At 42.3% G+C, this 20,670-nt stretch overlaps 1 protein-coding gene across 6 annotated transcripts in view; it reads right to left on the reverse strand.

Moving 5' to 3' along the window:
• col23a1a (collagen type XXIII alpha 1 chain a) overlaps positions 1-20,670 on the reverse strand; it is a 125,169-nt gene that overhangs the window by 30,875 nt on the left and 73,624 nt on the right. For all 6 annotated transcript variants that reach the window (XM_005719829.1, XM_005719830.1, XM_005719826.1 and 3 more), the window contains exons 3-4: positions 3,751-3,795; positions 730-737 (exon numbers count right to left, since the gene is read on the reverse strand). In XM_005719829.1, the coding sequence (XP_005719886.1) occupies positions 730-737; positions 3,751-3,795 (53 nt within the window). The remainder of the gene's footprint in view (positions 1-729; positions 738-3,750; positions 3,796-20,670) is intronic.

The raw sequence follows: 20,670 nt of genomic DNA on the forward strand, positions 1-20,670 counted from the left end.
GATTACCACACCTTCCCATCAACTTTATGAGATTTAGGCTGTAAGTTTTGTGGGGGTCTTTAAGAGAAGACATTGTTTCATGCACGCCTAGTGTGGATCAGATGCAGACCAATCGAACAAATCCCGGTTGGCCGGACATGCTGTTTTTGTTCTGATGTGTCCGGAAGCTCGTCACGGTACGTTTCAGAGCATTTCCAATTCTGCATATCTGATCAGTGCCACATGGGACAATTTAATAAAAAAAAGAAGGGAATAAAAACTGAAATTGGACATTTAAAATGCAGATGGAAAACAAAACAAAAAACAAATCTGAAGGCAGCTGCATCAGTTTCCACTCTGTACAAGGCTTTGAGTAACGGTGTGTTTTATCTCCCGAGTGTGTCAGAGTGTCAGCAGGAGTTACAGTCCCACAGAGGAGAATAACTCACTGCAAATAAGTCACACCTCCCTAACCATCACCATGAAAGACTCAAACACACAGTCATGGACACCCACATGCACAGGTGGTCCATTTATTGGCGTTCTCTGTGGATGCATGTGCGAGTGAGTCTGTGACAGTCTGTATGTCTGTGAGTGAAAGGATTCCTGGCAACTCCCGCAGTTTGCCGGGCCGTGCAGGACTCACAGCGAGGGATGATACAAGGGGGATGCGTGTGCATGCGTGACTGATGTTGAAACCTCTCTTTAGTTTGTTTCCATACTACCTGGATGAGGTGGAATGGTACTTACAGGAAGCCCTGCAACACAAAAGAGAAACCAAGCGTTAGAAAGTAAATGCTACAAGTCTACACACACACAAAAAACAAAACACGAGAGCTGCAGCAGGCTCTGGTTTATATAGCAATCAATTCCTCTGAACAGTGGTCTGCAACAAAAAAAACAAAACAACAAAAAACCTGCACATGCAATGTGGTTCGTTAGATGATGGCTGCAATTAACCACCTAAATACAGTACAGAACAAACATATTAGAACTGCCGCCAGCGCAGTTTGTGGTGAACCCGTTATGATAAACAGACTGCTGGATAATGGGTCATGTTTTGCATTAGGAAATGAAGTCATGTCAGGACTTTGTTTCTTAAGAAAATAAGGGCGTATTGGATGGCGGAAAAACAGCGAGTAAAAAGGTCGGGGCGTGCTGGCAAACTGTCTGTCCCTTTAAAGTTGTGGGGGGAGAAAAAGAATGAGATGCTTCTGAGATTTCTCCAGGGCAGTGTTTCTGTCGTGATTGAAATGCTCTGATGTTGAGCCTCAGCAGCAAAACTACATTCAGCTTTTCATTCTTTGCCTAACAGAAAACAAAAGTAATGATCAAAGAACTCCTTTTGTTGTTAGTGGCCTTTTTTTTATTTTTATAATCTCCTTAAAGTCCGAGGCTAAGACCAGGAGCACTATTAAATCACTTAAATCCCTACAAAGTGAACGCATCATTAGCAGAATTTTTATTAGCTATTCCTTAATATGCTATCCGATAAAACCGATAATGATGCTGATTAATGCAGCTTATAGTGTATGATGTCACTTGGGGCTCTGCCACCTTTGCGGCTTCAGTACAGCATACCTCATCAGCATGAGTACGACATCAAACACCAACATAAAGTCAGCAAGACTGAAAACAGGCTCTCCTTAAAACACACACAAAAAAAATCCTTGTTAACATGAACAGATTCTATTATGGCCTTGAAGTGGGCTCTTTGATTCAGCAGGAGCTTTGCATACGTAGAGAGAGATGAAAATGCATGTTTTAGCGGCGAGCATGTGTCAAGAAGAAGAGGAGGGAGGCGTTTAGGTTCATGAGGGATGAAAGTTTATCTGTGTCTGGATGCTTCGACGGGGACCTCCCGGGCCAGACGGTTAGGCAAACAAACACACTAGCTTGGAAAGCCACACAGAAAGACAAGCTTTAACTACTGAACTTGGGACAGGTGTGTATATGTGCTTGTAGACTACTGAGAAAGAAAGAGACGCAGGAGCAAACATAAGAGAAAAGGAAACAATTTAAAGAAAAAAAAAACGAGGCATGTAAGAGAGAAGACGACAGCGAGGGCTGATTTTAAGATGCGTAACTACTCTGTCTGCCCTCTTTCCTGTTATTCATGTTTGTGCGCTCCCTTCTCCACTCTCATTAGTTTGTTTTTTTCCCTGAGAGAATGGAGGAGAGAAGAGAAACCTCTTCTGGCCTTTTAAAATGTTGTCCTGGAGTCATCAGCATCAGGATGGCGAAACAGCCTCTCCATTTAATATACGTACTCGCTCTGAGCCAGGATGCAATGTGAGGATGAGAGACTAAAAAATACAAGCGATAGCCTAAACAGAACCACGACGGCCCTTCAGACACGGACCATCTGCCTCAAATAGGCGTCCACTCTCGGCTGAAACCTTAGCAGCACACATCCTCCAAATCAGGGGTGGGTAATTAATTTTCCCAAGGGTGTGGGCCTCCACAACAGTTCCAGTTTCTTAAATTAATTCCCCACTCCTGCTCGTAATGATGAGGTTTCCATTAAACGGACCTGGAGAACACCCAAAGGGATTTCCACATTTTATGCTAATATAAATTTAGTTAGACAGTAAACTGATTATCGAGATTTGAGACCGGTCACTACTGCTCTCCAAAATCCATTAAAAACATGAGTAAGGTATAATGGTAAACTGGGTCAGTCCCGCTGAGACCGTAACGCTGCCGTGAACACTTACTAGTCCACCAAATCTGCCACAGCAAATTGACCCTAACAAATGTAATTTCACTTCTTGGTTTTTTTTAGTAGTTTCAGAAAATGAGTGAAACTCTGTAAACGGTAAGATTAAGACTTAAGATTTGCATCTCCAAAGAAAACCAAATTGCGCAAACCACACACAGGCCGTTCATGCCGGCAAGAGACTAACACATTGATGGTGTTCACCTTCTGCTGCGATTTCTAGAAAACAGAAATATACTGTTTGGCCGCCCTCTAGAACAGAAAAAAAAAACATGCAATTCCGAGTCGAGATTTATGGGACGTTTTGCTCGACCCGTCACCTAAAAGATGGACGTTTGATCAGATAAAATAAAGTAAGCAGACAAGCAGAAAGGGATCACTGATGATCTTTCACTTAGTCACCGTGTTCACAAGAACAGATCCCATCTGTAAACATCCACCTCAGTGATTCACAACCACAATGGAAATTTTACGACAGTGACACATATCCTGCAGGTTTTGATAAAATTGCCTAATACTGTCGTGGAGCCCACTTTTAACAAGAAACATTTAAAAAACGGGATGAGTGAGACTTGTACAACATCCGCTCCATCTTTCACGATGACATTTGTGAAACAAGACTTATGTCCTTGCTCTGTTTTGGTTCCTCGTGGAGTGTTTTTGTGGTTTGGATCGATTGAAAAAGCAGCACCATAATGGTGGGTAGCGATGTTGGCGAGGCAGACTCATTAGGCTCATACTACAGCAGCTGCTACCGCTCAGCAAGAACGACTGACATCTGGGCAAAGTTAGTGGAACCACATGGCCAGAGTTAGCACTATGTCGGCGCAAATGGAAAGGGACAGGGAGAAGGGCCAACTGAAGCCCATCATCCAGTGGCCTGACTCATGGATCACTGCCTTTGCTGGGCCCTTGCCTCGAACTTACCCAGTCACACAGGGAAAAGAGGGATGGTGTGTGAGTGCGATGAAGAAAAAAAAAGTGTGTGTTTTCCAGGAAAAGAGGTTAAAAGGAAAAATAAACCGTTAAATGATTTGATGGGCATTACTTACCAGGTTCCCCTCTTCTTCCCATCCTTCCACGTTTTCCTGGAGGCCCTGTGGAAACACAGACAGAGCGATGAATTGCCAAAATCAGCACCGCAGGGATGAGTAGAAAATGACTCAACCTCACTCGCCGTTTCGCTTCTGCTGCTCGAGCGCTGTTTGGCATCAAATGCGTACGAGCTGGCAGAGAGCTAAAATGTCAGCGTACAAATTGCACATGTAGTTTCAGTTTAAGATGCGAGAAACAAAAATAAAATGACAGAAAAAGATTTCTTTAGAGCTAAATGCACTCTGTGACTTTCAGTTTGGCTGGACAAAGACTTTCATGTGTCTACAAGACTCTTCCCCTCATGTTGGGCGAATATCACATTCATCTCTGGCCTTCATGCAGCAACTTTCCTCTGGTCCTGTTATGATGCAGCCTCCACTGTGACCTTTCTAGTAAAAAGCTTTTTTGTCATTGTTGGCGAATTCTTGCCAAGCTTGGAAAACTAGGAAGAAAGCTACAGAAGGAACGGGAGATGATGTGAGACGTTAGACCTCATGCTGCTAGAAGAGTCATTTTCTACACTTCCATTGATTTGCGTCAGTGTTTGCTCGGTGATTTCACAGAGGTACTGTTCTTACAACTAGTGCACTTGATTGCACCCCAAAGAAAAATAAGGTTGTGATCAGGCTCAGAAAGATCACTCAAGCTTCCCATTTGGCTTAAAAGCTGAAGCTAGCCACAAAAGGTTTTCCAAGTTCTCTCCATATGTGCTATGCACCAAGCAGGCTGCTTGGTGCATAGCAGACCAGCTTGTAGTCTCTAATTAGTCTCTAATTTACACTGAAATTTTTTAGCACAGTTTGCCACAGTGTTATAGCTAATTACATTACACCCAAGCAGAATATTACAGGCTGAGTATATTTTGTGGGCTTATTTATTTAAGTAGAGAGGTCTCAAAGTATTTTTCTTCTGCACCCTTCATTCACCCATAAGCATATGCATTCACATGTCCGATGTCTTTAAGCTGTTTGTTTAAAATGTACACTCACATTGTGATGTATCCATGAGGCAACTTGGGTTTAGGATTCTGGCTAAGGACACTTCAACATGCATGCAAACTGCTTCTTTTTGCCTACTGCCCTATCAGGATATCAGGATAAGCTCCCGTCAATGCTGATGCACATCAACTGTGTGGTAGCAGCGAGCGATACTGCAAATATAGGCATCGATCTATACTGATCACTAAATCACTGTGGGTTTTCCTTTTCACAATAATGAGTTACTACAATAAAACACACCTTTCAGTTTTTCATGCATTCTGAAACTTGGAGACCTGAAATGTAACTGTCCCTCACTGAGCCTGGTTCTGCCGGAGGTTTCTTCTTGTTAAAAGGGAGTTTCCTTGCCACTGTCACCAAAGTGCTTGCTCATAGGGTATCATATGATTGTTAAGATTCTCTCCCTATTATTGATGTGTCTTTACCTTACAGTATAAAGCGCCTTGAGGCGACTGTTGTCATTTGGTGCTATATACCAAAGTGCTTGCTCATAGGGGTCATATGATCGTTGGGTTTTTCTGTGGGTGATTTGGTGCTGTATAAACAAAACTGAATTGAACTGAATTAAATGTGCTTGTCCCTAAAATACTCTGGGTCAGCTTCTTTTGTTTCATTGCGCCATAGGCTATAAATCCAAAACACATGACAGTCAGCACAAAAAGGTTCAGACATTTTTCACAGTGCATGTTTGAGGTTGTTTCTTTTTTTCCTCTCAAATAAAGGAAATACATTTAACACAGTTCAGTGGCTACAAACTGGAAAAAATAAAAAGATTGCTCAGTTGGTGCTAGTATCGATCCGATACAAATATCAGCACTGGTATTGATAATATCGATATTCGTAATCCACTTCTACTGTGTGATAGTCAACCATAAAGCGGATGTGTCCTGAGAGCAGCTCCCATGCACTCTGCAATTTCAGTTTAATATTTCTCTTACGTTGGGGACATGCTAGCCACAGGTTTGTCTAACACACAATTGAATGTTCACTCCATTTCCTCCTGCAACATTAAAAGCAAAACACCAAAAAAATTTCTGAATAAACTGGGTCGGCTATAAGGAGGCAATAGGAGCTGAAAGGATGTGTCAAGAGAGACATCAGAAGGAAAGAATACTCTTTGGAGCTTGTGAGAAGTATTTGAAATATTTTGTTGGTAGATCATCGAGAGTATTTTATTTTAAAAGCCCAAAACACTGACTGGCGTCCTTTACATGTCATTATTCACCTTACTGAAGCTGCCATGTAAAATATTTTTGTGAATTTACTGCCAAAGTAATAGGAAAACATTCTTAATCGAATCACACGTTCTGATATAACTTTTTGAGGTTCTTTTCAAACTTGCGAGGCAAGATGGAAGAAGAATAATGATAATAATCAGAATAAATAAACTCTGGACTTTGACTTACTTGTCCAGTATTGTTTTTTCTAATCTAAACGGGGTTATTCTAGTATCAAAAATCTTTATACTCGGCTGTATACACCATGTGCTTACAAACCATTCTGCATTTAATCATTAGTTGTTGTTCATCTCTAGCTCTCTTCCACAGTGTGTTTTTTGTTCTGTCTTCCTCCCCTTCCTCCCAGCACCAGAATCACCCTGCATGAGCCTGGTTCTGCTGGAGTTTTCTTCCTGCTAAAAGGGAGCTTTTCCTTCCCACTGTCGCCAAGCGCATGCTCACAGGGAGTCGTTTGATTGACACAGGACTTATGGTAGCCTCAAAACGATCACTTTCTTTCTGCTGCATGTCAGAACTTCTTTTGTCAACCTCTCTGTGAAAATTAAATTCTGCTTGTTCTAAAAATGAATCTCAAAAAGCAAATCTGCCGTCAATTTACTGCACAGGATCCAGACATGGCAAGAAAACAGGGCAGCTAAAGTAACAAGTAAGCCTTCAGCTTGCTTTCCCATGGTCTAAAACCCTTCTGTGGGCAACACCTCACTTCTTCTGTCTTTTGTTCCATGTGACCGTCCTCCCCTGCTCTCATAGTGAAATCAGAACCACACTGGTTCCACATAAATGGCTCTGAGCATGTTTTCTATTGTCATTATTGGGGGTATTGTAGTGGCCTAATCACTTCCTGACTCTGCCAGCCCTTTCAAGGAGACCTCAATCATGGTCTCCCACCTCCTACGCATGTCTGCCTCTCCTACTTTCATCCTCCTTAATGCAACAGCAATGAGCTATTAATGACACTGGAACTCTGGGATTGAAGGAATAGTAAAAAAAAAAAAAAGTAATAACTTTAATTAAAGAAATGAAGATTGACCCTTTTTTTAAGTGCTCGACTAAATCATATTTTTATGCTGTATGTAAGTGATTCCATTTGCTATTTTAAGCTCCCACAGGATTTTGCTGGCAAACTAAAAAAACAAAACAAAGAATAACAAAGGAAACTGAGTGGGCTACAGCTGTGCACCCACTGCACTGACTCTCATTTAAAATTTATGTTTGAACAGTTTTACACTTTTAACACCTCTACACCTTCAAACCTCAGGCACAGATGCCAGCCGTGTTATAATAGCCTCCATATTTCACAGTGGGCTTGACTTCCCCTCCCTCAGCCTCCACCATCATAAACAGGAGTGGGAGATGCTAGAGTAAGCCCAAGGCCTCTGAAAAGAGACTAGATAGAGAGAGATGCTAGATGACAAGTTGGAAAAGCTGAAAAAGCTAGAAACAGGGAGACAGGAATGTGCATGGGAGTGATGGGATGGGGAGGAAAGACCAGGAGGTAGAGAAATTAGATGGGAAGGACAGAGAAAGGCAGCCTTACAGATATAAGAAAAATGACAGAGGAAAGGATTGGCAGACAAAACGAAGTCAGCAGGCATCAATGGATGAATGCTTTCACAAGTCTTGCACGTACATGGTCTTTGGGTGCATAAAATTCTTCCTTAACCAAGCACATACTTCATAAGATATGGGTCACCACGGGCCATGCCTGCTCTACCTTTGTTTGAGACTTGAAAGGCGGCCGTCTGCATGTCGACAGGTTAGTGGCCAAACACTGGAGGGGCAGGCGTCAGAGTGACTGAAATGTGGGAGCGTGATTAGTCCTGAGTGGCATAGTTGAGGGGGAATTGTGGCGGGTGATGACAAGCTGATGTAGGACTAGATTGACTGGAGGAATTAATGGGAAAAGCAGCAAGGCTGGAGAGCAGAGTGTAGGCATGTGTGAAAGCAGTTCAGATTCCTGCTCTAGAACAGCGAGGTGAGCGCATATCGGCTGAGATGCAAACAAATGGCCGTGGCTTGACTTGGGTTTCAGCTCTGTCTTTCTGTTTCACTGTGGCATTTCTGGGTCAGCTGAGGTGAAAGGAGTTGAAAATGTCCCACGGGTCTGCAAGGACACTCTTCAATCTAGTAGAGTCAGCAATTTTGAGGTTATTTGAATAATCACATGTAAAAAAAAAAATCTCAGCAGGCATCATCCAGTCAAAGTGTGCAAGGCATGAGACAGAAAGGTCGTGCAGGCAAATGTAAAGTTGAAATGTAAAGCAGATTAAAAACAACGAGTCTAAAACAATGAAAAATCAAGTATCACACACGTACTCCTGGGTGACATTCTGGTTCCAACCTCCATATGTCGACTTGTGTTGTTATTTCAAAGTGGAAACATGCTCATTATGTCATTTAAGCAATGCTGCACCAACTCCACGAAGTGATAACAGCCTATTGAGCCTACAACTAGGTGCAGGCAGTGATGACAACTTATAATGATGATTTAATGGGATGATAACACACAAAAGCAGGTTTTCATTATACTCTTTAGAGGTCTAGGTTGCTAACTGACTAAAAGATGACTGTACAACTCCAAGACAAAGCAGCAATACATTTCCCAGAGTGACTGGTTGATTTGCACACTGTAAAACAGATGGGAGGATGCTAAACAAACAGACGTATGGGGTTAAGGTAGAAAAATGTGAACTGATAAATGTGTAATACTGGATATTTAGGAAATAAGGCTACATATAAACATGTGTGATGTGTGCAGATCTCTTTAAGAAATGCACAAAAAAAAATGCTGGACACGCATGAGCTCACTCAGCTGAGCACATGTTAAGAAATCCCTGGGAACAGCACGATAACACGGAAACATACAACGAACTTCATTTGAACTGCAGATAAGTGCGCGTGTGTGTATGTGCACGCTCGCCCGAGGCACTTGATCTCAAGCTCCACACAAGGAGCATTTAAAGTTTGACCGGGAGACCACAAGTGAGCCAATACCCCCCTCGGAGTGTCTATGTGTGTGAGAGAATGTCAGAAACCAGTGAAAAACAAACACATGGATCTCTGTTTAGATACAGCATCCTTCTCAAGTCTTCACACAGTATCTGTCAGGAAGCCACTAAAGATTGACCAATACTGAACATCACATCCTGTGGGTAAGCTCACACACACACACACACACACACACACACACACACACACACACACACACACACACACACGCACGCTCAGGCAAATCCAAAATTCCTGCTGATAAGTGAAATCGACCTGAGCGGCGCCGTAAGCCATTTTTCCATCAACGTTTTTACAGGTTGTAAAAACTATTTAAACCCACCGTGGTCTCAAATCAACAAAACATAAAAACATACACGCCAGTCCATCTTCATCTACTCCTGTTTGTTTCTCATAGCTGAAGTTTGGCACGATCGAGCTACTGTGACATTTCTCGGAAAGAGGGAGCTTCGAGAGAATAAAGTGCACAATGTTTGAGAACTGAGCCCACCTTATCTTTGTTAAGGTCCTATTTTGTTTAACCTAGGTGGGATCAACAAGAGCTAACTAAAATCCATCCATCCACCTTCCCCACACACAAATATGGGAAAATTAAATTTAGTGCAAAGAACGGGAAAAGTGGGCTGGACATATCGAGAGGAAAGTCGAAAAGGTCTGTTTCTTGCTTTCATAATAGCTTTAGGTAGTGAACCTACAGCATATCATCTCTTGATTTTGCAATTCAAACAAAAGACGCTGGGGAAGAGAGCCAGAGATGAATAATCACTAATGATAGATTTTTTCCATCTTTTGTTACAATCATGAAAACTTTGAAGAGGTTTTTCTGCGCAGATACATGAATTTTCTACACATGCTGGTGAGTCAAAATCACCTTAAGCCAAATTTTGACCACATTTGTAGAAATGCTGACACTAATATTGCAACACTTGACTCAAGATTATACTTGCAAAATATGTTTATAGCAACTAAACGAACTGTTTCCCCTTTTGTCAAAGACAGAATTTATGGTCTCATAAGGCGAAGTTAAGTACCGTCGCTGCAAACCAATGCTGACATCAGGCACGATTGCGAGGATTCCCCAGTTTCGCAGAAATGTGGACAGCTGTTAAGCTTCTTTGCCCGAAACAAAACTACTTGTCTCTGTCGTCTCCTGATCCGTCCACGTTCGTGTTTGTCCAAGTTTTGTTCCAGCAAGCTGGAGGACACATGCTGTGGGTGTAAACAGCTACAAAAAGACAAAAAGACAACGGATGTGAATCACGTAACGATGATTCGTTCACCAGCTGCCCCGCATCTCTCTTGTTCTGGGTCAGGCGAGGTTCAGTGGCTCAGTCTGGGTTCATGAATATCCGATCTCAGAGTGGGTACAATCAGATATCCAAATTAAGCAGGAAAAATAGTTAGAAAATTCCAACTCAAACCTATTAAATCTCATTGTGACAGATGTCATAACAACCTTGCATATCATATATATGTGCAAATGATTACTTAATATTCTTCTTACTTTAGTCAGAGAAAATTATTATTTCTGTTCGCAAGAATTTATTTTTTATGGCTCTGTTCTGGAACCAGCAACAAAGACCCCAGTATAGTCACGGCTAAAAGCGGGCTTCCAGTAGCTGCAGTTAATTAAATCTCACAGGCAATTTAATACATAAAAATATCCAATAAGTTCATTTTTCATATGCTGCAGCCTCATGTTGTTTCCCACTGATGCCGTGGAGATCTCACGTAACAAGTCATAAAGTAACCTCACCCCATGGTTCTGCCTGCACTGGACCCAGATCCTTCATTCACGTTAGTAAAGTTTTGGCAGTGTTTCATAAAGCTCAAGAAATATCACCAAAAGCACAAAGTGTTCCTGTGCCGTTTGGCACTCATTAGGTCTCACTAGTTATGTCCTCACTCTTAGTCCGAATACAGATGGAGAAAGACATGAGGAAGAGAGCACAGGAGAGGAAGATGAGAGATTGCTTTCAGGGGTTAAAACTGATCAGCAAGTGATATATAGTAAACTAAACATTTTAAAGCTTACATGCTGTTGTTATTAATTTTGATGTTTTTTCCTCCTCACCAGTGGGGAAAATACACATTATCCCTAAATCTTAGGGTCCCTCCCATCTACCAATCCCCCTTCAATCCCTGTTTATGGGGTACAGAAGTGAGCAAACATCACCGACTACTGTCAGAAAGAAGATGAAAATGGGGTATACGTGTTCATGTTTTTTATTAGTTTGTGGTTTTGGGGGATTGTTTAGAGCTTTTTTGTAAATTACTTTCATGCTTTTAGTTTTTGAGTTTCTGAAGTCTTCCCCAGCATTTCAGTTAGTGTGAAGCTGCTGTGTGTTGCTGTGTTTGTCCACCCTTTCCTGTTTTATTTTGCTATTTTTTTTCTGTGCCTTGTCCTGCCACCTATTACCTCTCCTCTCCTTATCGGCATATATATATGTTGTCCGAGTCTCCCCTTACCCTTTGTTGTGCTGTTTCTTAATGCTATGTGTGTATTCCCTGTGCTCTGTGCTTTCTGGTATTTCGATGTCCTGCCCCTGTTCAGTGTTGCGTTTTGGACTTTATTTTTGCCTGACGGCATTAAAGCTGATTTTTTTGAGTTACTCCTGTTTCTCCAGGTCGACATCCTGTCTGCCACACAGCCTTTCCTTGACAAGAAAAGTAGAAAGTGTGAACAGTGAGCTATATATAAGGCTGGATGTATAAAAGAAGGTGTCAACGGAGGTATCAGGTTGCACAGAACTCAACTATACACTGCTGATGTACCAGGATTGCTGGCTGAGCTGGACTTTCTGGCATGACGTCGCCACAAACCTCTTGTTTTACACAAAACTCGACCGTTTTAAAGAAAATGTACAAAAAATGTCCCTCATATTCCAAAGCTTAGTACAAATGGTTTTAAGAAATAATCTCATTCTTGGAATTCCTGCAGATAAGACAGCAAGTCGTAAGCAGGGTAAGAACTGTTGTTGGAAGTCTCACCAGATGATGAACAGCCTGAATCACATCAGTAATACAAACCTCTTGTGGATTAAATTGTCTTTATAAAACTTGTCTGCCTCTCATGTGGGTTGAACTTTGGCTCTGCGACTGTTGATATGTGGTTAGAGAGAGATGCTAGTAAACATCTCTCTGGTATTCAAGCAAAGGTCATCTTTGATTGGGAAATAAGATGCGGCAGACTTTCGGCTTTTGTGTTTGAGTTTCTGCAAGTGTTGCATGGCAGCAGAGCGTCTTTCTCCGAGTATGTTTGTGCGAAGGACTGGATGCCTGCTTCACGCCCATGAGTGTGATCAACATATAGTTTTCTTAGCACGCTCCGTCAAAGCTGAGTGACGCCGCTGTAAACCTGCATGCCAGCGATGTATGTATGCATGCTCTTAAAGTTGCAGGGTTGTTTAGTTGTCTGCTGCATTATTCATTTTGCCCTAACGAGCTCAATCTCTAAAAACTCATCAGGTCGGCACTGATGTGGGTTCGCATAATCCTTGACAGGTCATTTGTGTTTTTAGGGTGACACAGTGTATACTTGTAGAGAACTTTGATTGCGTGTTTATATTTGTTTGAAAGTGCGCACAGGTTGGAGAGGAAGACACAAAGGAGCTCTGCGCTGGATCTGCCGCTGCGATGTCTGGCAGGTGGTTTGTGTTGAGCGCTGGGCTGGTGCTGAAGGCTGCCTGGGCATTTATCGTGTGACACACCTAATGAGACGTGAAGGCAGAGACGGGACTGCCCCACACAGAGAAAGATGCAGTCAAAACAATGACAGTATCCTTGCAAAAACACAGCCAGCCCCAGCCAAGCATAGCAAATACGTCAGATCACAACAAAGAAGACCAAAGCACCCAAAGTTCAGCAGACAGAGGACAGAGCTTTTGCCTTTAGGTGCTACCAGCTGTATTTACATACAGGCACAAACTAAGGCCAGAAAGGCAATGGAAGGGTGGAATTTTTTTCCCCCCACTTTTTGGAAAAGTTTTTTTCATCTCAAGAAAATGTTTACGACGAGCATGATGAAAAATATCATCTCATAACTCATTGCCTGAGTAAATAATGGCCTAAACTTACGTGACACTTGGCAGAAACGGATGCGGACATGTTTATGTGCAACAGTAAGAGGAGTGACGTCACAAGAAATGTGGTAAAACACATGATAGCACATGACAGTAACGTAAACTGAAGAAATATTATTTTTACGTTTTTGTAGATTTTATATTGCAAAACTTAGGGAGGATGCAGATTTGTCGCTATGGCAACCTGCTTTTTAATTTTCACATTGCGTCTGGCTTGTAAAATATTAAAAACTGATGCCAGCAGCAACAATTCAGCGCTCTTGCTACTCTCGCTAAGAGTGGACATCCTGCAAAGCTTACAAAGAGTACAACACGCAACCCTGAAAGAGGTGAAGACCTGAAGAAACGGTGAATACGAATCCCACAAAATCCATGGCAACACATGTCAAGTTTGAAAAAGACAGGTTGGATATTTCATAGCACTTCTGGGACGGGGTTCTTGTGTATGTCCTTCCAACATTATCATTCAAAAAAGGCACAGATACCAAGCCAAAGGTTGTGAGTTAGGAGATGCAGGTCTTTACTGTTAAAAAGCAAGCAGATAGTAAACAGCATATCTGATATTACCAATACAGACTTTAACATATTTTCTTTAACAAAGGAATGTGCCTCAAATATACAAAGTATCAGGACTCCTTTCAGCGCATTTGGACAACAGTTTTTGAAGATAAAAGTTTCAGACTCTTTAACGTGACAAACATCAACAGCATCAGTGTGTTCAGTGGTAGTTTGACGGGGTTATTTTTGAAGTGTTGGTTTCGTCCGGGGCCAGCCTATGGTGAACGGTGGTCTGTAACAGGATAAAAACTCTCTTTTATCTTTGTAGCCTTTATTCATTCATAAAATGTGGTTCTAGTTTCTGGAAGTTCTGGAACATGTTAGGGCAAAACTGGAGACCCGGGCATGGGGAGCGCGGGGGTGGGTCTTAAAGTGCGGAGGCATAAAGAGAAAATCGCAATAATCACCATGAATACTCCAGTATTTGTGGTGTGTGTGTGTGTGTGTGTGTGTGTACACCATGGTTGAGGAAACATGGTGTGAATGTTCAAAAGGCAGCTAAACTCCTGCTTTAACAATTATCTTATTGCAAAAGGCTTCCACCTTCTGTCGTTCCCACAGCTTTCTTCAAATTTCTTCAAGCCCTGCATATCTGTGCAGTTCCAACCATTTGAAAGCAGTTTCTAATTTTCACCATTATTTCCACCTCTCTTCTTTTTCGTTAAAGGTGTTTCACACCTATTGCCCTTAGACCTTACCCTTGAGCTAGGTCCTCTGTCTGGTTTGCGCTTCCTCTTTTCTTAAACCTGAAATAGACAGGCCAATTACAGCTACTTTGGAAACCAAGGTAAGAGCGTGTAGATTACACAGTCATGACTGGGCATGCTGAACCCGGCTTCGTGAAGGAACTGAGAATGGGCATCTGGATCTAAGTAGAAGTGGTGCATTCACAGTCCCTGTGGTGTTTTTTAAGTTATCTGGTTTTTTTTGTTGTTTTATATGTAGAATTATATGAAAAATACAAAATGTTTTCTATGCAGTCCTGTGAAAAACAAAGTAAGGATTCAATATCTTTACATAACGTCCCACCACAGCAGTCAGGTTCACTCTTTTCTTTTTCAGCCATACTGTTATATATCTACTGCTTTGTTTGGGCTTATTGGCTTGCTGCACGACCCAACTTTGTTCAAGCTTTAACTGTCCGACAGATGACCTCACATTTGACTCTAGGATACTTTGAGAAGGCCCTCCACCCTCCACCACTGCGCTTAACAGTTAGTATGAGATATCCGTGCTAATATTCTCCATTTAGTTTTTGACAAACCAGTGAATTATGTCCCAATATCTCCACTTTGGTCTCATCTTTACAAAGTTTTCTTTTTCTAATTGTACTGTCATGAAATTTAACATTTAACATGCCAGCTGAAGCTAGTGGACTTGAAGATGAAGCTCTGGAGTTTTTTTTGCAAATTGCACGGTCTGACCTTGGTGTGAATTTGATGGGATGTCGATTCAAGGAAGATGGTGGCATGGTGTTACCACACACCTAAATGTAGTTTCTCTGCCTGGGTGGTCTGACCTTGCAGTGAATTTCTGCTTTTATAGAGGTGGTCACACTTGCTGATGATCAATTCATAAAGTGCATTTGATTAACAGCGACTAACTGCTTCTTACATTCTCTGCTGATGGGCTTCACGTGCAAAGTATTAAGAGTGTACTTTTACTTGTATATAGAAATTTGCTGTCAGATCTCCTCCTCCGACTACCCAAGTGGTCTGCCAGATTCCAAACCTTGCTTTATTTGAGGACCTTACTAAGTTAATAGCAGAGTGAATGTACTGATTAGAAGCTGAATATTTGACCCTACTTATATTGTTACATTTAATCTAACTTTCTTCGTCCCTCACTCGTCTTTTTCACATATACAGTAAGTTCATCAGCATCATGTGTTCTGTACATTTCCAATCTCCATGACTTCACCAGCAATGATATGTGACCTGCTCTATTTGCCAATATCCTGTCTCGGGTCTCATAGTAATTCCATCCCAGTGAACAAACCTTCTCTGTCAACCCAACCTGACTTAAGTAAAGAACCCATGATGCTATCTGACACATGGATGAATCAAGAATAATCAGCGTTATTGTGGAATTAAAGCTCATAGCCAAACAGGCACACTGTGATTGATTACAAGGAGCAGTTCCCAAATGAAGGCGAAAGAAAAAAAAAAAGTGGGGGCAAAAAAAAAAAAAAAAAAATCAGATAGAGGAATAAAGAAAACTGCAGACTTACAGGCTTTCTGACAAGAAAATGTCCATGTTGGATGTGATTCACAGTGCTCCAAAAACTCAGGGGAAATGTGTAAATATGTAGGACTTGTAGAGGTCTTGGCTTTGCATACTGGGCACACTGTACTAATTCTGTACATTTACACTCAATTTATGTGCACACACACGTTAAGCAGTGCACAAAGGATCTCTAAAAGCATGCACTGTTGGTATGTGAAGGCTCACTACTTTTCAATGCCCTGTGCAGCTGCAATGCTGTCAAAACTACTTTGGGGGCCTTAAAATCATAGCGATATATATTCTGTGGTCTCCTGCTCAATCATAATCTGCATAAATACATTTTTCAATACAAGAGAGAAAATACTGGACTTTTCTAGTTACAGTATATATGTTCTTTTCCCGTCCCACTTCTGCAGGTCCAGGTCGCAGAGGTCTACGCAGAGAAGCCTAGACCTGTCTCTCTACACAGTCACCTTCACCAGCTCATTCATTGGAACAAGGCAGATGTCAGGGCAGGACAGAGACTGAGAAGTAAATGGACAATTTTGCTTTCACACTCTCTCTTTCAATGGATTGATGCACCATCCCATCACTGCAGACACTGCACCACTCCTCTTGTGAAACTCTTCTCGTGGGTGCATTGTGAATCAAGGGTGAAGACAACAGCCAAAACAGCAAGAGGTTTCAGATTATAAATAATTATTCCTTTCACTGCATGTTAATTATTTTTCTTTTCTACTACTTGAGCATTAGAAGCACTTTTACAACATGCACCGTTTACCGATTCACACACATTCATGCAAGTACTTTTTTCTACTTCTATCTAACGCCCGTGCTCCAATGAACGCATCAGAGAGCAACTTGGAGTTCAGGATCTTGCCCAAGGACACTTTGGCATGCAGACCGGAGCAGTCAGAGCTCAAACCATCAAACTTCCAGTTAGCAGATGACCTGCTTTACCTCCTGAGCTACAACCACCTCATAAATCAACACAAAACATGTTATAATGGCTAAATACACTTTTTAAAATACCCTAATGTGTCTCTATATTAAAACTTCAGGATCAACCCCAGGACTAGTGATTTTTATTTTTTAAAACCGTAACTAGATCAAGAAAACTCAGACTGAAGTTCACCTTTACTGGGTCACAGTTTCATGTCATGGGAGTGCCTGTTGCGGCCTGTTGGGACACGAACTTCGTCAGTCACTTACGTCAGTAGCGCTGCCTCTGTGATCGCTCATAAACACTTTAGGATTTCTAAACAAGAGCCCTCAGCTGCTTCTTCGAAGATCATCATCTCTTTATTTCAGACTTACACATACAGGTGGGTGCAAGGAGGATATCACTTCACGCTGCCGTCACCGCGGGCTTTCTGAGTGCCCCTCGCTCTCATTTCGCTACCGTGAGATCTCAGAGTTGGGACAGCATGGTGCGTCTATGCTTGTGTGTTGTGTTGTATGGTGTGTTGTGAAGTCCTTTCCTGTGGCAGGTGCAGACTTGCCCCAGTGTGAACTTGATGGGTAGGGTGTCATGCGTCACTTTATCCGGTTGGTGGCTCCCATTTTAGGTCCAATCAGCTGCTTGAGTTCCTGGGGCCTGAACATGGCTGGGATGGCTGTCGAGCCTTTAACACAGTTGGTGATAGACTGGGATCAGTCTGATGTTTCAGCCTGTTGTGAGTTTACTTACAGTCATTCAAACACTCACCATGGATAAGATCACTTTCAATAAATATATGTTAGGAATATATGGAGTTTTGCATTTCTTTGAGCAGACGGCTCTATTAGAGAGTCCACCACCAGATTTGCAAGTGAAGATCTTTACAGCGTGTCAGTGTGCGTGTTGAACTTTGCTAATGTGTGTGAGCTCGGCAGCTGCAACTGTGATAGATGGCTGACACAGCTGATATGCCTGATAGGCTTCATGTGCAGTGATGAAAGTTAAACACAGCTGGGAGAGGTATGTGCCATTCAACGCTGTAGACCAATCGCATCTCTGTGTGCGCATTCATAACAAAGTGACCTTGCATAGGAGTTAAGATGGAGCACGTTCATATAAAAGATAGGAGACAACAGCTGCAGAGAGCATTCGTTTAGCTCATCTATTGCCACACCAAATCATCGTGTCGTGATTATTCGCTCTATATAAAGCGCTGTTTTTTTTGGCTTAATAGGATTCTCTTCTTTACACCAAAGATGAAAAGCGACCCGCCGTTCGCTCTCCTGCTGCGCCACCTTCTTGCCAAGCCACCTCAGCCCAGCTGCTGCTGGCCAAAAATCCAACAAACTCCCACATTTGCGAGCTTGCCAACATGTGAGCGTGAGCAAAAAAAATAAAATAAGAGGAGCTGTATATTTAATCATAAAAGCCCTCATCTGGATATCAGAACATAATTTAATGACCCTTCTCAGTGGAGCAAAACGGGCCCAACATGGAAACTGATTACAGTCTGAAACCATCCTGATGTGCTGCCCTAGAGCAGGGCGTGCTTTATGTTTCAGCATTTGGCTGCCAGGTCAAGTGGAAGAAACCGCTTGTGGTTGTAACGCCCCTCTGACCAACAGACAGGTTCTTGGATTAAGCTGGAGTCCCAGATCAACAGGCGTTGCGGGTAAACTGATATGTCAGAACAAGAAATACATTTTGTGGTCGCTTTGAAAGTGATTTAGGACCCTTGTCATCTGCTCCAAGAAGTAGCGCTTTCAAAATGTTTCATACTCACAGAAAGGTGCCTGCCTCATAAATCGGTCAGAGGAGGTTTATGGTAAAACTAACTATCTGGGTTTTTCAAACAATGGAGGCTTTGTCTGAATACACCTGACTGTAGCTGAGCCAATATGGCCTTACACAAAACCAAATACGGTCAAACGGCACTTACAGCACATTTCTCCTCTGTGAATCAACCTTCTGTTAAAGGAATTTCCTAACAGATCCATTGTTGGAGGAAATTACGGGTGCAACAAGGGAACAATTGTTTCAAATTCACCCTGCTTGTTTAAAAAACAAGAAAGAACAAAAAAGACATAGATTTTGGCAAACTATACTGTATTTTTCTATATAGATTTGCACATGTCAGTAAAGCGCTGTGCCTTTTTCCCATTTTCCCAAGAAACTTTAAAAACAAAAGTAATGAAGGGAGGCTCGAGAGGACGAATGATGAATCAGTGCAAACACACAAATAGTTACTGTCAGTCTGGTAAGAATAATTAAAGAACAGAGCAAAAAAGAGGAAGAAAACATAGCAGAAAGATGTACCAAGGATCACAGGATAAATCGTTTTGTAAAGAAGGAGCTGATGAAAAGTTTATAGATTTGACTTTTCACAGCTTAACCGCCCCGGAGGATAGATAAGAGCTCCCTCTGGACAGTCGCAGAAAAAGGGAGGGAGATAACAAATGAATGCACTAGAGAGGGGCAACACTAGATCTTGAGAAGCTGTTTTTGTTTCCCCGCCATTTTTCAACCTCTCATCCATCCATGTCTGGCCGTTTTAAGCTTTGCACTGCTCTTGATAGATATTAATGATACCAAGCAACACGATCCGATTTTGATCTTTCATCTTTTGTCCAGAAGCTTGTTATCGATCAACGTCCAGTGTCCTCCATCTTAATCAGCTTTTTACATGTGGGCCAGATGAGATGAGACGGAGCCTAACGCACTCACATTTACTCGCACACAAACCTCATTCCATGTCTTACCTATTTCTTGGATCTTAACACACATGATCTGACATCAGCAGGGCTGATATTGTGTGTGTGTGCCACTACTTTGGGGGTGAGTGTGATGGTTAAAGCGTGTAATTAAGTCAGGATGTGACCTCCAGCCTACAGGTTGGTGGAGCCCATAAATCTGCCAATGTACTCCAACACACCCCACCTCTGACCCCAACGTTCACATTTTCTTTGCAGGCACGGCTGTGAAACACACATTAAACCAATAAAATACAGACTAGAGATAAAGTTTTATAGTGCGCACCCACACGTTGCGACTTGGTAGATGGTTGTCACATTTCTGTGAAGATCCCTCAGTGGTTGTGTCATATTAATACCAAGTCTCCCTCTCACTATGTCTCCATCTTTCTGAGCTGAGGGTTAAGAGCAGGTGTCAATCTGAGAGAGATCTTCGTGTCCCCGTCACGTCTTACAACTTGGCTCTCAACCTCTGCTTTCCTCTCACTTTTCTCTCAGACGTCTCCGTCTCAGAGGCCCTGCTTCTCTGTTCTCATCTTCTGTCTCATATTCAAGGCGGCCGACAGTTGTCCTCCGGTGTTCTCTACTCTCGTAAACAGCACTTGTCAGAGTATCACCTTTCACCCACCACCCCATTCCTCAAACACCCTCCCCACACCCAACATATGGTGTGTACCCACCTCTCTCATCCTTACTCTTGAGCGTAACTCAGCTTAATGGGGAAAAAAAACAAACTGCAAATGGAGCCAGTGAGTAACCCCACACACGTTTTGTGCTTACTCATCTCCACCCTGCCTGCACTCACTTCTTCACCTCTCTCCTGCACTGTCCGTTGCTTTAGATGGTTGACCTCAGCTATTTAAACTAGAGATGTACCGATCCGATATTAAGTATCGGTATCGGTCCGATACTGACCTAAATTACTGGATCGGATATCGGAGAGAAATAAAAAATGTAATCCGATCCATTAAATATCAAAAAAGCACCTCACAAAACTTGCGACATGGCGTAACTCGGCTCATAACCATAGTGCGTCGGATGCATCACGTGATAGAGCGGCTGTGGCGTGCGAGATC

The sequence above is a fragment of the Pundamilia nyererei genome, unplaced genomic scaffold, assembly GCF_000239375.1.
Source record: "Pundamilia nyererei isolate P.nyererei 1_Seehausen unplaced genomic scaffold, PunNye1.0 scaffold00001, whole genome shotgun sequence".
Taxonomy (NCBI): Eukaryota; Metazoa; Chordata; class Actinopteri; order Cichliformes; family Cichlidae; genus Pundamilia; species Pundamilia nyererei.